The following is an 18,218-nucleotide window of genomic DNA, read 5'->3' on the forward strand; positions in this document are numbered from 1 at the left end:
GACCTCACGAGAGCTGCCACCTGACACAAAGTAGTTACTATGAGGTATGGAACAAGGTCCTCCCAATTAAATCTCCTTTTATTCGTGGTCTATTAGGAGCCATAAATGAGGGGTTTTGCAGTTTATCAGTTATTGTAATAGCTGTCAAACTAGCTAGTGAGAGCAACTGCAGGTTATTAAATTCAGTAGAGTTGACCGCAATTATAGCACGTGGAGTTAACGGTTCGCTCTAGTTCTTGGAATTCGAAGAACGTGATTGCATGGCCCATCGGTGCAGTTGGAAAGCTAATTCCCAGTATTTTTTGCTTGCCCTGACAATTTGCAGGCACGGGAATATATCCCAGTAACAGAGAGGCACCGTGAGAGTAACAACTACACAATATTACTAAGCCACTGCGTCGACCAGGATTCAGGTCAACCGCACTTTGCAGATGTTTCGATGCCCAGTAGACCAACTACTGGGCTCACTCATAGAGTGCGTATGACTTTTATTAAAGCTTTAAGAACCTAATTTTACACAAATCAAAGTGGCTATGAGCCACTCAACTTCGAAAATGGATTCTCGGTATTAAGCGTTTTAATCCGTAGGTTAAGTTAAAGTTAAAGCCCACTGGCATTGTTAAAATTTCAAAACGCAACGGCAAGAGAATACACGAGGAGATGTGGCACCGTTGAAAACATTCATGAAGTTATCGGTGATCCTCGTCCGAGAGACCAAGACAATTATAAAGAAAGTACCACTTCATGTCCGATTACCAAAGCAAGTAATAACTCTCATTTTCATTCCTATTTATTTTCGTTCTTTATTTTCCCAGCCAGTATCAGTAATTTTTTTTCTTTGTTACCTATTGAGATATCTTAAAAATTATTTTAAAAGTCCAACGTAGAGTGGCGTACACTATGCCACAAGGACAGCACTGCTTCTAGTCCGCTGAACAAAGTTAAGCCCTGTTCGGCAGGATTCCTACTTGACTGGGTGGCCACATAAAATTGAAGGAGTGAAGGAGTGAAGGAGCGAAGGAGTGAAGGAGTGAAGGAGTGAAGGAGTGAAGGAGTGAAGGAGTGAAGGAGTGAAGGAGTGAAGGAGTGAAGGAGTGAAGGAGTGAAGGAGTGAAGGAGTGAAGGAGTGAAGGAGTGAAGGAGTGAAGGAGTGAAGGAGTGAAGGAGTGAAGGAGTGAAGGAGTGAAGGAGTGAAGGAGTGAAGGAGTGAAGGAGTGAAAGAGTGAAGCAGTGAAGCAGTGAAGCAGTGAAGCAGTGAAGCAGTGAAGCAGTGAAGCAGTGAAGCAGTCTGTGAAGCAGTGAAGCAGTGAAGCAGTGAAGCAGTCTGTGAAGCAGTGAAGCAGTGAAGCAGTGAAGCAGTGAAGCAGTGAAAGAGTGAAGGAGTGATGGAGTGATGGAGTGATGGAGTGATGGAGTGAAGGAGTGAAGGAGTGATGGAGTGAAATCGCTCCCCCACTACAACCTGCTGGAAAGTTAAAAGCTTGGCATGAATGAAGACATCTGCTACTAATGTTATCAGCTAACCTCAGGCCAATTCGGAAACAAACACATCTCCGTTGACCGTCTTTCCCGAACCATTGCCGGTCCTCTTACTAAACTCGCATAGTTTGGACTCCCCGTACTTCTTATAAGTATTCTTGGCGTCATCCCCTGACCAGCAACTCTCATTGTCTGCTCCAAAAATCTTGTAGCCAAGCGCTTCAGCTTTCCCCTTGCAGTAGTTGAAAATTGCATCAGGACCCTTAGCACTCACTTTGTCGTCAAATAATTCAGGCAAAGCGAAAGCGTCTCTAGGGGACACGTTGTTGTAGCAACCAGTAGGTTCCCAGTCACCTTTAAAAGAATGAATGACTGAACTTTTATTAAGCGCCGGAGTATTTAGCTTTTAAAAATAACCAATTGTGAACACTCAAATAAAAAAAAAGAAAATATGGTTCAGTTACAGTGTTAGGAATATCAGGACAGTAAGGAAAGGACTGCACAGGACATGTAGTCCGCCTTGTTTGGGAATTTGCGATTTGCTTTACATAGACGAAACCCTAGGAGTAGTTCTCCTTTGATTGAGTGTAACATTTCAAACACAAAAGACAGTGTTTGACCACATTTTCAAACAACGAGATGAGAGTAGAAAATATACCACGTAGCGGAGAATTTTTGATGAAATTCGAGGTGCTTGGAAATGTGGTCAACTACAGTCTTCACTGTTACATAAATCTTCAAAATCAAAGCTAACGCTAAGGAGAAAACGGAGAAAAAAAATGTAAAAATCTATGCTAATTAATACCAGACATTCAAACTCGGTTACTCATAATTAGACAATACTGTGAAAATTACGTTTGCAAAACAAAACAAAACAAAACAAAAACCAGGCATCTAGCCCCATTATTTTACCTCCTTTCTTTTGGTAAACAAACACTATTTCCGATGCCAAGAAGCCATATCGCAAACCGCCTTTGGTGGAGCCGCACCTCCCTACAGCAGTTCCATAAATACCATACGAACTTGCAGCATTCTGGCCAGTCCAGCATCTGGTATCATCTAAACCGAACAGCGTGATTCCTTTTTGGGTAGCCGTGGTCACGCATTGCCCATATTTCTTTTCCATCTTGCCAAATCGTTTAAATTTGAACAGGATTTCACCCAGAGCTCGTCCTCTGTTTTGGTAGCATCCCACTGGCTTCCAAGTTTCTGTCATTAAAAAAAAAAAATACATAAATAAAAATATTCTGACAAATTTTATTTTTGTTAAAATACTTTGATAAACTACTAGTACAAATCATTATCAGATATAGACATTTATTCTTGTTTGAAGTCATCGGCAAAGGCAAAGTGATAATAATGCGATTGGAAAGGAAAGAAATTTGCCTCGTTTGTTTGTCTGATAATTGCAATAACAGCTACTGAAAAAAAGAATCTTTTCAGAAACGAGACTAAAATGAGAGAGTTAATGATTTTATATCTTCTCGCTATTTGCTGTCTAGTTTGGCAAGCCTAGCTGCCCCCATGCCCGCCTGACAAAATATCACATAATGTCAAACCAAAGAAGTTTTATCTCACTTTGACACTCCTGATTGTTGCATTCCCTGGTAGTGCTGTCGGGTCCCAGTCCACTACAGTCCTTTCCGCCATTAGAAGGCGGTGGATTGGTACATGTTCTCTTTCGTGTTTGCAACCCACCTCCACAAGTCTTCGAACACACACCGTACGGCTTCCAGTCTGAATAACCACCGTTTACTATATATAAAAAATAATAATAATAATAATAATTACAACGAATGACCCATTCCCTCTATGAGACTCGCCTGCAGGGAATCATGGTAGTTGTATTCATAAAAAAAAAAAACATCCAGTCCAAGATGATGAATCCCTGATCCCAATGAGAGAATTGGCCGTTGCATGATCACGGAATAGTGTTTACAATCATAAAGAATGATTGTATGCGAAACGTGCTCGTGGACCGATCTTTTTATAATGAGGTGGGGCTGTGGCAGGGTAGGAGGCTGGTGGAGTTTAAAGGAGGGAGTATGCGGCATGACACAGCTTCAAAAAATATTGTGTGTTTTAAAAATGTTAATGGAGTTGTGAACACAAAAATGGAGGGGGTTGCTTACATCAGGTATTTCCTACAAGATATGTGCTATTTGTTAGTATTTCCATTACTTTTTTTAACAATACGTCCAGATAAGTTGTCGCTTCTTACAGAGGGTTGTAACTTTTGCGCGTCCTTAGTTTCGCGATGTGCTAACTTCAGTGGAATTTTGGTCCTTGCTTTCTTCGTGGGATGAGTGACACGGGGTCGCTGGTAGTCACCCTATGGAACTTAACGGTCGCTATTTGTCTATTTTACCTGGACACTCTTGATTGTTGCATTCCCTGCTAGAACTGTCGGGTCCAAGTCCACTGCAGTCTTCTCCATCATGTGATGGTGGTGGATTAGTACACGTTCTTTTACGCGTCTGTTCCCCACCCCCACAGGTCTTTGAGCACTCACTGTACGGTCCCCAATCTGAATAACCACCATTCACTACGAAAATGTTTCATAGTATAAATAACAAAAATATAATTACCTGCGAAGATCTCTTTCTATGTACTCATAATATTTTTTTTTTTCTTACGAAGCGCCAAATTTTCTATCTGCCCATTGCGCCGATTACAATAAAAATTGTGAAAAGAAAACAAAATAAGAATAAAAAATGACTAAAAAAGCAGACCTTTGATGAGAAGAAATTAAATGATAAAAGTCAAAATAGCTTTTATAAAAAAGGTGGCTTCAATGTCTGTTGAAAAAATGTGAAAGAAAATCAGGTATTTTTAAAATGTCTTTTGCTTATGATAATGGAATCCCAACACCTTAAGTAATACGAAAGGATGCTTCGAAACCCTTTTCCCTGGAACACTGGCCAAAGGCTCGTGTTTTGTATATTTTTTAGCCTAGCGTAGGAGTCTTACATTTAGCCTCCAATAGGTCTTCACAATCCTCTCCTATCCATACTGGGCAAATAATCTTTCTATGCATGTTTTTTAGCCTAACGCTTTACCTACACTGTAGCTCCTCACAATCCCCTCCCCGCCTCACTGTGAGAAGGATCTTTCTTTGCACGTTTTATAGCCTAGCTCAGGTCTCTAGCCTCTAGCCTAGCTTTCAACAATATTCTCCCAGCCACTGTGGAAAAGGTTTTTCTTTATCATGATGTTTTAGTCCAGCTGCTTTCAGAGGTGCGAGAATTCGAAGTCGCTGATAAGATGAACCAAATGTAGGCGATGATATTGTCCATATCCTTACCTGGGCACTCCTGATTGTTGCATTCGCTGGTAGCACTGTCGGGTCCCAGTACACTGCAATCTTTTCCTCCATTTGCCGGTGGTGGATTGGTACACGTTCGTTTTCGCGTTTTTACCCCACCTCCACAAGTCTTCGAACACTCGCCATACGGTTTCCAATCCGAGTAACCACCGTTAACTATAAAAGGCGAGGGAGGAAAAGCCAGTCTTGTATTTCTGTCTAATTACGTTATGGGGAACGATTTTGATGGGATTTTCGACAAATTCATTGTTTGCATCTCGAATACAGTCATTCTAATTAGAAAAGGCAAGCAAAATCTGAGTTTATTTATGGTTCTCAGGAAATGGCTCAGAAACTGCGTCAAACGATGAAGTTTTAATCATCAATACCTTTTGCAAGATCTAGCGTCCTCAAAGATAAATTTGAGGCCGGACGCTATCTATGAACTACAGAGCATCATCAATAGCTTACGTCAAAGGCGCTAGGAACTTGCAATTTAGCAACTGTTAGTCCTGATAGATATTTCACTTGTGAATCAAATAAGTAAAGATGGGTGAAAGAATTTTGTACTGCAAGAAAGAAGTTTTTGCAAATGTTACTCCGGGGACTATGAAGATCCCTTTTATTTATTTGAGATTTGTAGTTTAGGATTAAAAGTTAAAAAGTTAAAATCAGACTCTATTGATTTTCCATTTTACCTGGACATTCCTGGATATTGCATTCCGTGGTAGAAATGTCAGGTCCAAGGACATTGCAGTCTTCTCCTCCGCTTGCGGGGGGCGGATTGGTACATGTCCTCTTACGTGTCTTCACCCCACCTCCACACGTTTTTGAACACTCGCCGTACGGTCCCCAATCGGAGTAATTACCATTTACTATACAGAAGTGAAAAAAGAAGAACCGAATCGGACCTCTCAAAACGATAAAGTCAATGGATTAGTTGCATATTTTTGCAAGTAAATAATTGCTCGATTTTTTCACCAACAGCTTGTGCTAAATTAAGCAACGTCTGTTTAAGGTAGTCGTAGACATTGTCAGCGAAGTTGTAGAACTAAGATTACGAATTCGACCCAATCGTCACAGTCAATAACCGCGGTAGAGCAACGCAGATGACGTTACACGTCGCTTTGCTGGCTATCAGCGATAGACAGCGTTGCTTCCTCTTGTTGAACCGTCAGAGAAAAGTCATGCTCGAGGCCTACTGAGACCTAAAAGTTATCATCAGCATCATCATCATCATCATCATCATTACCATCATCATCATCATTATCATCATCTTCATCGTCGTCATCGTCTTCATCATCGTCATCATCATCATCATCATTATCATCATCATTTTTGGAGAAATGGAAACCTCTAACTCATCCGAACGTTATGCTTTGTCTCGCGATCATTTCCTTACCTGGACAACCTCCACTGTTGCATTCTTCTGTGAGGGTATCAGGTCCCAGACCAGAACAATCCTTAGCACCAGGGCTTGGAGGAGGATTTGTGCAATAACGCCTTCGATAGCGATGACCAATACCACAAGTTACGGAACACTCAGTCCAATCACCCCACTGAGAGTACCCGCCATTATCTGGAAAAACATTATATGGCACGGTAGGTTTCTTTCAGCAATGGATGCTTTAGTGTGTAATGATTATGGAATTTTACACTTTGGTTGTGTCACTTGATGGGAAGCTAATCACATCTACGTCAATAATGACAAATATCAATGTAGAGGAGATGAGTATTCCAGAAAGGTAGCGCGAGGTAACAAACTAGTTGGCCAACCTTATTTATAGGGTGATTTCGGGTGTGTTAGTTTTTTTAGGACTGTACAATAAAGGTGGGCCATATTACTAATTAAGGAAAGTATTAGATTCTTACTTGCTTTACATCCGTACAGCTCTACACGCAAAGCGATGAGAATGAACCAGGCCTCAGGAATGATTCTTATGGTCCTTGTGGTAATTGGTGGAATCAGGTCATATTTGACAACGCTGTCTTTATCATTGTTGGCTTTAAAAGTCTTAAAAAGAATAATTGTTTACTGAAACGTAATTTTTGTCACTGTACAATTTTAAAAGGCCTAGACTACGTGTATTATTAAACGAATATCCCATCATTTCTGCACGAACTTGAGGAATGAAATGACCAATCGTAGCTCGTGCAATTTCTTGCAAATTTTGTACACCATTTTGAAGGAAACCAACTATTTGCCGTGTCTCTATTTTGAGAAGTTGAAGTCCTTCAACGCCTCTTTAGCACTCTTAGATCAGATATTAATTGACTCTAACCACTACTTTAATGTGGTAATTACTGCTTTAATGCTGTAAATTCTTGTCTCCTCCGCAGCCATGTTTTGGGATATCACTCAACGCTCAACTACCGTATCTATTCGATTGTAAATTACACTGCAGTTGTCCTCCTGCAGGGACAGTCGGCAGCTAGTAGTTACAACTTGGAAATAAAGTCATTCAATTGTATTGTATAGATATTCACCAAAATATTTACCTTGGTATGTGTTTCTGGCTGATATTGCTGAAGAAAACCGCGGTCATCAATGTATTGAAGCGTGTAACTCTTGACATAGTAAACCGCATGGTAAAAACCCTGCGTGGCAATGCCAGTCACTTGTGTGTCTCTTCCAAAATTGATCTGAAGCCACTGACTATGATCACTCACTGCTGGTATCCAGCCTCCATAACGTCCAACTCCTCCCTTATAGTGCAGCCTAGCATTACCAGGAGCGTACAGTAAAGTCCCAGGGGCCAGTGTAGTGGAGGCTGTTATAGCGGAATCTGGAATTAACTTATCTTGCATCCCTAGTGGATCCTTGCAACTGACCTCTTGAGGTATTTGGAAGCCTAAGAAAACAAGACGGGAGAAACAAGGCTGTTGTTGTATGTGAAAAGAAATACCTTTAACAACAAAAATGAAAGTCGACGCAAAAAAATACAGGCATCTAGAGTGTTGACGGACAAGGAAACAAGTAACAAAAGAGTACTACGACTGCCACTACAACTACCACTACCACTACCACTACTATTACCTCTACCACTACCACTACCACTTCCACTACCACTATCACTACTATTACCTCTACCACTACCACTACCACTACCACTACCACTACCACTACCACTACCACTACCACTACCACTACCACTACCACTACCACTACCACTACCACTACCACTACCACTACCACTACCACTACCACTACCACTACCACTACCACTACCACTACCTTTACCATTACCACCGCCTCTACCTCTACCATTACCACTGGCACTGCCAATGCACTACCACTGCCACTAACACAACCGCAACCACAACAACTACAACTACCACTAGAATTACTGTATCAAAATCCCTGCCTCAACCACAGTCACAACCACTACCGCTACCACTACCACTACCACTACCACTACCACTACCACTACCACTACCACTACCACTACCACTACCACTACCACTACCACTACCACTACCACTACCACTACCACTACCACTACCACTACCACTACCACTACCACTACCACTACCACTACCGCTACTACTACCAGCACCACTTCCACTACCGCTACCGCTACCACGATCTGTACGACGAGCACTACCACTACCACGATCACTGCCGCCACCGCTAATATTGCTGACACTGCTACTGATACGGCCGCTTGCAGCTGACTCTACAACTAATTCGACGTTGACAGCTACGTACCTGATTTACAACCATAGAAATCAGCCCTCATTGAAATCCAGACGTGGTATTCCAATGGATTGATTCGGATGAAGCGTGCAATAATAGGATTCTTTAGCTTGTGACTCACAATTGAGAATCTATCCTTATTGCCTTCAAATTCCTTAAATAAAACAAAAGAGTACACGCTTTCTTGATTACAAACACGGCACAACTAATTAAGACTACACAATAGAGCGCTTGGAAATAAACTCAAACTAGTAGTGGATGAAGGATAAGATAGCTTACGTGGGTCTCATCCCCACTGTAATCATTCTCAACCTGTTTTTAGACATCGTACTTAGTTCTTTGGGGGTTAGAGCCATTGGTGTTGCGTGGATGCTTTAATAGAGTATAAAAATGCGTGCAGATCCCTTTGGGCTCTTTACGTGACTATAACTCGTGACATCATCGGCTATTTCTTGACCTTCCTGTGATTTTGAAGACCAAGAGTGAACTAAAACGAATTTGAGGGACTACCTTAGGTACTCTTCAAAAACACAATAACACACAAATAAAAAACAATTAGGTTTTAGATTGAAGAAAAATTACCTTGACAGAACCGTCTTCCAGGTAGTCACGGAAAAAATTTCCGTCATAACTGTACGTCAGACGATACTTTTTCACCCATTCGTAAGTATCGTCTCTTCCTTGAGTGGACACTATTGTCACTTTAACGAAACGCCCAAAATTCACCTGAAACCAACTGTTGTCTCGTAAATTACCAGCTGCCCAAGCCCCATAGTGTCCAGCTTTAAGCCTGAAATTAAGTCTTCCATTGCCCGGTATATATAAAGTTGTACCCGGAGCTACATAGCTTGAAGCAGTTATTGAGGAGTCCGGAATGTCGTAATTTTCCAGACCTAATCCTTCCTGGCAAGCAGGGGGTTGTGGGGTGGGAAAACCTGAAGGAGAAATAGTGATTTTTATTTGTAGTTTGTTTTATTTTAGAAGTGATTTATGCAGTATATCCTTTATACAAACTGCTGACTATCTATTGCCAACTTACTGCACAATTGTTATGGTGGAATGATTCTTCCTTCGACTGCTTGAATGGTTCACGTGCGGTATAACTCTTTATGTATATGACGTGAAATGTCAAAGCTTTTCCTAATTTTGGTGAACGTGAGCCCCGACGACGATTTTTTTGCATTTTCTTTTGGAAATGATCACTGGCGTTACATATTAAATTTGGGCGGTTATTTTAGAACAATTGGCGACTGAAGAGATCTAGATAATAAGGAAATTCAAATGTTAAATATATGACTTTCTATGTGACATATATGTCATATATGTCTATATGCCTCGGTCTTAGCGTCGCCGCGGTCATTATTTTAGCTCCCTAGTATCCGGAAAGATATTTTGATTATGTCATACATGCATTTATTTGTACGTATTCTTACCTGAACGACATCCATACAACTCCATTCTTAGTGACATCCACCCATAATACGATACCGGTTGAACTCGGATGTAGCGGGCATAGATTGGTGGATCCAGTGTGTTAATATGAAGGCTGTCTCGGTCACTGTTACCTTGAAAGACCTAAAGTGATAACAACAGACACGTGTACGTAACGGCGAGTATCAACAAAGCGTTTAGCAAAAGCGGACGAGCACGATCAGCGACCGATTTCAAGGAGATCGACATGGACAATGCGATATTGAGAGTGTATATCTAATAATTATCAGATATAACAACGTTTGTGGAGATAACCTCATTGCAAGGCGCTGGAGTTTGAATCGAGCGATCCGGGTTCGTGCCCTGAACGGGGGTAATTGGATTGTGTTCTTAGACAATATCTCTCTTCACCGAGGTGTATGAATGGGTACCGGTAAATTTAATGCTGGGGTGGTGGAGTGCGATAACCCTTCGAAGGACTGGCATCTCATCCACTAGTGGAGAAAAAATACTCCTAGTCGTTAGTCGGGATAAACTCCGGGCTTTATGCACAACTTCGCCCAGCGTAGACTTTGTTTTTCTATAGTTACATGGAAGTTCAATCTCCAGAGGATAACACGAAAACAAACAAACAAACAAAACATTGAATTACTGCATGACTTTAGCCAAATGTTTTGGTTTCAACTCACCTTTTCAGAGCCATATTGACCGTTCGTGTAAAACTTAAAATAACCGCCATCATAGCTATAAGACACCTTGTATTCAGTCACCCACTGATACAGTTCTTCTCGGCCCTGAGTTCCGATCTTGGTCACCTTTGTGATGTCACCAAGATCCACCTGAATCCACTGTCCTTGTTCCAGGTACAAAGTTGACCATGCGCCTGTTTTGCCGTTCCCTGCCCGGTGATTTAGCCTAGCATTGGTAGCTCCATGAGCTACATTATACTGCAAATGTATACAATGCGTCGATTCATAAATTTATTATTTGATTGCCCGGGTTCCCTTATTTAGGGAATTGAGCTACCTTGTGCCAAGCTTTTTACTTTCAAGAGCACCAGGGGAATGTACCTCTAAGCATTTCTAACCCTGTTTTTCTTTCTTAAGTCTTAAAGTGTAAACTGTCGATTCTTCTTTCATCTCTCCTGTCCAATATTTAGACACAACTAGCTGGAGGTTAACTTGAAACCTCAAAATGCCAGACTTCAAGACTACGACACGTGATCAGAAACTACTGACACTATTACCGGAGAAGAATCACAATCGCGCCAAATTTGGGTACAATAAAAATAACTAACGGTGTCGAGAGCTAACCCGCCTGATGTATCGTCAAAGAGTATACAAGTATAAATATGTACTGCATCTACCTCGTAGTTAGCTTTGATGGCAGAGTCGGGGATTTTCCCATTTTCCATTCCCAGGGCTTCTTCATGGCAACCTAAAAGTGTTAACAAACGTGAAGTGCAATAGAACCCATTACCAAGCAAAGCGCCTTTTTTATGTAAAAGAAATCTTTTTGGCATAAATTCATGAGTATTTAAAGCACTGTAGTATGAATATTGATCATGATATGACTACAAAACCAATTTTACTCAGACCTTTAGGTAAAAATGCAGTGGCTTGGGGGAGCTTTCAACTACGACAACTAATCGATGCCGTAGTTTCCTTGAGTTTGTGTTGTCACTAAATTTAACTCAACTATAACACTCTTTACGGCAGACTGTTAAACTGGTATAGTTTTCAACATTTCCCAGTTCATTAGACATTTCGAGTGGTCAGTTGGAGAGTCCAAAATAGCAATCGCTCTTCACATTAACTGCTCATTTTGACGAGGTACCTAATAAATTGGTTGAATTAACATTGACTAAGCTTTGTAGTTTTAATACTGTACACGCACGAAAAGGTAGTGTAATTCTTAAAATAGCAGAATTAATTAAAACTCTTATTTTTTATTTTACATCTTCTTGATGTATGCAGTCCAATTATTTGTACATTCAATATTTCTAGTATAAATAACGATCAAAATATAGGCTAGCTGTGAGGGAAATGTTAAGGACTATGAAAGCAGATTGGTGAGAAAAAATGGACACTTTCCTTTTTTCACAGTACATGCATACCTTCATCCGCATACCCTGGAGAAGGAAAAAAGAACAGCGTGTGGTAGAATGTGAAAGAGACCTACACCTTTATAGCAATGAGACTAGACAAGTACAAATCAATACAAGAAATCCCTTATGTTCTGCAGTGGGGCGGGGAAATACTTTCCTGATCTAATAAATTAGTAACAGAGCTCCTAACTTATATTAAGAGATGCCTCTTAGCCTGATTTTAACCTCTTTTTATTCAATAGTATTCCCCTCTCCTAAAAATGTATGATATATTTCTATAGTTCTTTTATAAGTATGTGTATCAGTGAACTGTTGATGTAAACAACACAGAGGCATTCAGGTTCCTGTTGCATCGCGAGTTTAGAAACGGCCTTCATACCGAAAAAACACACCTTGAATAATAATATTAATAAACTAACTAAATCTAATTAAAATAGAAGCAAAAGAAAACCAACAGCAGTTACAAACATTTCCAATTGACAACGCATGGTCTAAAAAAATTAATGTATTAACTTGAGGTTTAATTTCGTATGTTACAACATACATCTTCAGAAGTGACGGTTATAACTACAAGTTTTTTCAGACCATGCGTTGTCTATTGGTAATTGGAACCGCTGTTGGTTTTCTTTTTCAGCTTCTGAAATCAAAATGGTCGAAGAACAAGAAAATTAAAATAGAACAATTTAAAATTCAATTTAAATGTTATATGAATACATGGTCATCGTATTGTCTTTTAAAAACAGTTTGTGTTAAAGTGATCATTATGTTTATTGCTTTTCCTATGCGCCTATTTTGTCAATTAGATTAAAAGTACGTCACGTCATTCCTTATTCCAAAGCTTTACAAAACCTTCCTTGAGGCGATGTGAAATAAATGCTATTGCATTATTAGAGTACTTCTTACAAGTTTGTTTTGGTATGTCACTGATCGCCAGATGCTGTACATGTAGATAAACAACTTATCAATACCTCCCTTAATGTATTTTTCCCTGGGATAGCTTTTAAAGACCATGCAAGTACTCAAATTAATTCAAAAGGAACCTGTTAAGGGAGGATGGGGAAGAGTATAAATGGAGTTGATTCATTTGTTCTTCTTAAGAGAGAGATTAGAATTTTCACAATTTGTTTGGTTCTTTGGAGGAGTAAAACGTTATTTGGTTAATTATTGTACTGCCTAAAGAAAAATAGGCTACTCCTAGGAGTCAAACCACCTTCGCAGGAATGCAAAGAAAGCTGATATTTTCTGCGCTTACGAACCGTTAATAGCTAAAAAATTAGAAAGAGGGGAGGTCATTTACAAGTACTATGCATATGAAGAGCAGAAAGTTATTGGTGCTCAGTGGAAAAAGCGATTTTTACTTTAACTTCCCGTTAGTAACAACAGACTTCCACCATATTCATTCTTGTTGATTGGCTAAAGCAACTTTTACAACAACCGTTTACATTTTTAAAACCAACCCCCTGTAGGTTTGACAGATTTGATGCCTTTTTAATAAAATGGTCGTTAAGTGTGTTGACATTAATCAAGACATACGCTCGCTTATCATTAGCTTATGTTTACACGTGTGGTTTGCTGCGCTCCTGATCCTTGCAACGTATCTTCAGCATGATGAAAATGCACACAATAGGAAAAAAATAAAATGTAATTTCAAATCAAAAAGTTACATTCATAGCCGGATCACCCTCATAAGCCTGACTAGTCTCATGGGAAGGGGAAGCAATAATTGCAATCAGTCAAGTTTTAACACAACCTACTGTTTCTTTTTTGCCTAAATAAAATCAATTTCTTGTCACCCTGCAACCTTTTTATCGTACGCGCGTTACATTTTTTGATGAGGAAATATCCGTTTCCTCTGACTCTAGCAGTATTTTGTTCCTAGCCTTAAATATAGATCGATAACAAGAACCAAGCAAAAAGCACGGATAAGCATTTGAGGGCTGTTTTAGCTCCCATATGTCTCACCAAACGTACAATCCATACAACAGTAGAACACGTTAGCACAATAGGTACCATAAACTAAAGCTATTTATTCGAATAAATTTTTTTTTGGAGAAAATAAGTTAAAAAGAACTTGTATAATTAAAACTCTAAAATATCAAAGTTCCTTTTTTCTGTTAGTAGCATACTGTAAGTTCGTAATATGTAATGTGTAAATTGTGGTGCGTAGATACGTACTCCGTAGACTGTTTTTGTGACTGTAGTGTAAGATTAATTGTAATTGCTGTAATTGTTCAAGCAAAGAAAAAACATTAACTTACCGCTTGGTAGTAAAAGTTGAAGCAGCAAAATAATGTGTAGCTTAACGTCCATCATGGCACTGAGAGCTTGAGAAGACTAACGCGTTTCACGATTGTGACGTTTTCTCAGTTAAAGAAATCGACACCTTATGGTAATTTCATTATGTCAAAAGATCTCATTGGTGCCTTCAAAATACATTTCTAAACCTCTTAACAACAAACCGAGTTGTTAAGGAAGTTTGAAGTAGAATGAACAAGTCTTTAGCCATAGATATAACTTGCAATTGTTAAATTCAAAACTAAAGGCGAAATAAATGCCTTATATTTTCTGGCCATGTTTTTGTTAATATACTCCAGTGTTCATGGAGGTACCCCTGGTGCAAGTCAACCACTGAGCACTACTCACCAAATAAAACAAAATGCGACAGCAACTTTCCAATGAATCAACGTGTGAACTGATAATAGCTGCAGTCACATCAAAGCATTAACTCTGGTTATTAGTCTTTAGTTTAATGGCGTCAGGCCTAACTGTAGCCAGAGCTTCCAGTCGAATTCAAATCACACCAATGCCTTCCCAATTGTTTTTAGTTCTCAACAGCCTTTGCATGACGTCATGTTTAAATGTTCCGTAGATGTTGCTCGCGACAGCCCTAAAATTTAGGGATCTGGGAAATGCTAACATGGCTGACCGGAGAAGGTTGGAAGGCTGTTTGTCGTTCTTGTTTCTTATTTCCGTCGTCGAAAATTAAGAAATATATGGTCAAACGTTTTTAGGATATTACAAGGGACACATCTGATGTTTTCGAATTATGTTAAGGTTTCTTTGCATTCTATTGTCTCTTTTTCTCACCGCGCCTTTTTTCAGGCTTGGTTATGTTGTTCATAGTGACGTTCATAATTGTGCATGATATCGTTATTGCTCGACTTCATTCTGATTGGGTTCTTGTTCCTAATTTAAGGCTTAATCCATGCGCACTGCTTGAGTGTAACTTAGTTGATTAGTCTTGTTTTGCATCATCGAAGCATGAATCAGTTCTTAACTATAGCCGATAGTGGATAGAGAGAACGTCACACTACTGTCACACTATGTCTCAAGTGAATATATGAAAGATCATATATTTGAACTGCGGAGAAAGATATGAAGACATGATTGATCATCGCAGTTATACACATCTTAAGGAGTTGCGAAATTAAAGCCTAAAAAAAAAACAAAATAAAAGAAAGATTCAGGCCTGAATTGTTTTCAGGCTTTAATTTCACAACTGCTTTTTAAGTTGTGTATAACTGTGATAATCAATCATGTCTTCATAAAGTTATGTCTGTTCTCACATTAGTTAATAGCCTTGATGTGACCACAACCAATATGTCTTTACAAGTTTCAATTGACCTAGTCAGATAAAGCAATTCTAGAAAGTATTTTTGCTATATTTAGGCTTATCCCCAAAAAATTGTCTTCTTTGGTCCTTTTCGATTCGATCCCAAAGGAAGTGATGCGTACATCCTCGGGGCTAGCTTTAGGATGAATGTAAATTCTCAAACAATCCACTACTAGTGCAGATGAAATCAGTGAAAGCATGGAAACCGAAAAGTGCAATAGAGGGATCTACCTCACCAAGTCAGGTTTTTTGAAATCGTTTTTTCTGATGTCTTACAGGTTTAAAAATCTCTCGGTCAATTATAATTATGTTTTATTAAATGAAATTTTCGCGACGTGTTAATTTCGCGAATTTCGCGATTTAAAAAAAATCGCGAAATTTAAGTGACGCGAAAATTAAATGTCGCGAAATTAGCATGATGCGAAAATTAAGTGACTCACATTACGTCAATAATTAAAAAAGCGACTTAATTACCATTACACACGTTTATAACAATCATTTTGAACTATTCTGTGGTAATGTTCTGGTCTTCTTCATCAGTACTGCTTTCCGTCTCCACTCCAGGTAGCACTTCTTTTGTACAATCCTCAAACTGTCCATTTACTGGCTCGTTGTAGTGCTGTTCCACTAGTTGCTTAAACCTTTCAATTGCCTTGTAAACACTGTGAGAACATCTTTCTTGTTACTGTTTACATAATTAGTTGCGTTTCTGTTTATTTGGACGTTGTTGATTAAGTTGTTTGATCAAATTCAGGGACATCTTAAATAACATTGACAAAGAAATATAGTGTGTCTCACTCAAAAACGCGAAATTAAAGTGAGTCAAAATGCAAAATTTTCGCAAAATCGCGAAATTAACGTGTCGTGACAATTTCATGCAATAAGGTGGTTGAAAAAACATTGCCAACTTACAAGTCTTAGCAACCAAAATATCATTCTCAAGAATGCTATGAATTTTTTTTCCTCTCCGATATTGTCATTTAAAACAACGAGAAATGTAAAACTTCAGGGGAGGATCCAGGATTTTTCTTACGAGGGGTGCACAACTAAGGAATTGCGTAACTGACTGGTGAGGTTAACAAAGTTTAAAAGCGAATACGAAGCAGAAGGCTTCATCTCAGGCGGTTGGGGGAGGGGGGTGCGCAACTCCTGCTCTCTCCCCCTAGATCCGCCCCTGAACTTGTTACTGCAGTTGTAGTATCCCGCGTTTGCAAACTATGTGTTCACCGGCCAGTAACATGATTTACAAAATGTCAACAACGATTGTTTGTCAACAGTCACATGATCACTTACAACCTCCAAAAACTCAACACTTATGGTAAGTTAACATTACTAAATAAAGCTCAGGGAGCTAACATATTTTGAATCAGTAACAAAACACTGAGTAAAGCTATGAACTGTAGCTTGATGCAGCCACTTTTTTATCACTTTTCTGCACAAAACGATTTTCAACATGACTTCAACAGTTTTTCCTTAGTTTATAACTGAAACTGCATGGATACACATGTACCGTTAGTAGCCCATTCTATCAACTTTTTTGGTGACGTTCGATTAACAACACAAGTGCAAAAGTGCCCAGTAGATTTGTAAATCAAAGTTTCAAGTCTTCAACATAAGCATTCATGACTTCTTAGATTTTGGCTTGCTGGGCTGTGACAAAAACTTTCGTTTTAAAACAGATCTTTGCTTCTCCCTTGTCTGCCGCATCACTGTGTTAGCCTTGCTGATCTTCTTTTGTGCTGCTTCAATCATGGCCTGAGCAACAGAAACTTCCTTAAAATCCTTCTTCTTCATAGCAGTTTTCAATTTTGCATTTGTCTATCTCAAGACGGAATCTCCAACCTCCTGCTATCTTGCTTGGCTGTTGCTTGTCTTTCTATTTCTTTCTCTTAACTCAGCAAGTCTTCCTTTCCTTTGGTGAGTTGTCGTTGTTGTGCTTCCATTTGTAGTGCTTGTTCTTTCTGTAGAGTAAAGTACTTCTTGGCCTCTTTCTTCTCCTTCTGCTCTTTGTCTAGAAGCATAACAAAATTGGCATGAGCAGAACGAACCAGCTGAAGGAGTTGTCTGGTGATTGGCACAGAACCAGGACCTTCAAAAGCCTTCAACCCGTCAGTTGTTGCACGAATGCCATTGATTGAGGCTTCTCAAACCCTCTCAACCTCTGCATTACCATGTCCAAGAATAAGAGAGCCTGTCTTCACAACTTTCATAATTGATGGAAATTTCCTTTCACCCATGGTACCCTTCAGGTCATCAACCTTTCTCCAGTAGTGGTCAATGTGGATGGGCTTCTGAGGCTCTTCATATTCTGTGTACCGATACCAATCTTCTGGAATGCATTCTCCCCTCATCAGCCAGTTTGTCTAATTCATAACTGGGCGGTTGGAGCGATTCCCCTCCTAACTGGCTGCATAGAATAAGTTTCTTTTCAGATTAAGTGTCTTATCAGAACATTTTCTAACTGGTTATACTTTGATTTCCTGATAAGGAGATTAGAATTGTCAGCAGTTAGGATACTGCGCTAGACAAACACAAACTTATAAGCCAGAGGGATTTTCTTGCATGGGATAACTGGTTTAATAATGTA

General features: G+C 39.5%; 2 protein-coding genes and 1 long non-coding RNA gene across 3 annotated transcripts in view; all 3 read right to left on the reverse strand.

The window, feature by feature from the left end:
* Positions 1-18,218, reverse strand: part of LOC145491310 (uncharacterized) — a 131,677-nt gene that overhangs the window by 85,544 nt on the left and 27,915 nt on the right. The gene's annotated exons all lie outside the window — the stretch shown is intronic.
* LOC145491315 (uncharacterized) lies at positions 1,526-10,056 on the reverse strand. Its single transcript, XM_081470485.1, has 12 exons — positions 9,914-10,056; positions 9,063-9,415; positions 8,493-8,634; positions 7,283-7,635; positions 6,656-6,797; positions 6,186-6,362; positions 5,482-5,658; positions 4,784-4,960; positions 3,848-4,024; positions 3,058-3,234; positions 2,392-2,688; positions 1,526-1,833 (listed from the first exon to the last, which is right to left on the reverse strand). The coding sequence occupies exons 1-12, from the start codon at positions 9,948-9,950 to the stop codon at positions 1,526-1,528; spliced, it is 2,517 nt and encodes an 838-aa protein (XP_081326611.1). The 5' UTR covers positions 9,951-10,056.
* LOC145489568 (retinoschisin-like) lies at positions 10,592-14,328 on the reverse strand. The gene is made up of 4 exons (XM_081468550.1): positions 14,277-14,328; positions 12,028-12,042; positions 11,278-11,348; positions 10,592-10,858 (listed from the first exon to the last, which is right to left on the reverse strand). The coding sequence occupies exons 1-4, from the start codon at positions 14,326-14,328 to the stop codon at positions 10,592-10,594; spliced, it is 405 nt and encodes a 134-aa protein (XP_081324676.1).

The sequence above is a fragment of the Orbicella franksi genome, chromosome 6, assembly GCF_964199315.1.
Source record: "Orbicella franksi chromosome 6, jaOrbFran1.1, whole genome shotgun sequence".
Classification (NCBI taxonomy): Eukaryota; Metazoa; Cnidaria; class Anthozoa; order Scleractinia; family Merulinidae; genus Orbicella; species Orbicella franksi.

Excerpts from the sequence above, each read along its gene's own strand:
- LOC145489568 (XM_081468550.1), bottom strand. The coding sequence starts at position 14,328 with ATGGACGTTAAGCTACACATTATTTTGCTGCTTCAACTTTTACTACCA. Across the intron at positions 10,859-11,277 it reads CCATCAAAGCTAACTACGAG|TATAATGTAGCTCATGGAGC; the intron begins GTAGATGCAGTA and ends ATACATTTGCAG.
- LOC145491315 (XM_081470485.1), bottom strand. The coding sequence starts at position 9,950 with ATGTCACTAAGAATGGAGTTGTATGGATGTCGTTCAG. Across the intron at positions 7,636-8,492 it reads TTTCTATGGTTGTAAATCAG|GCTTCCAAATACCTCAAGAG; the intron begins GTACGTAGCTGT and ends TTGTTTTCTTAG. Across the intron at positions 4,961-5,481 it reads CAATATCCAGGAATGTCCAG|TTAACGGTGGTTACTCGGAT; the intron begins GTAAAATGGAAA and ends CGCCTTTTATAG.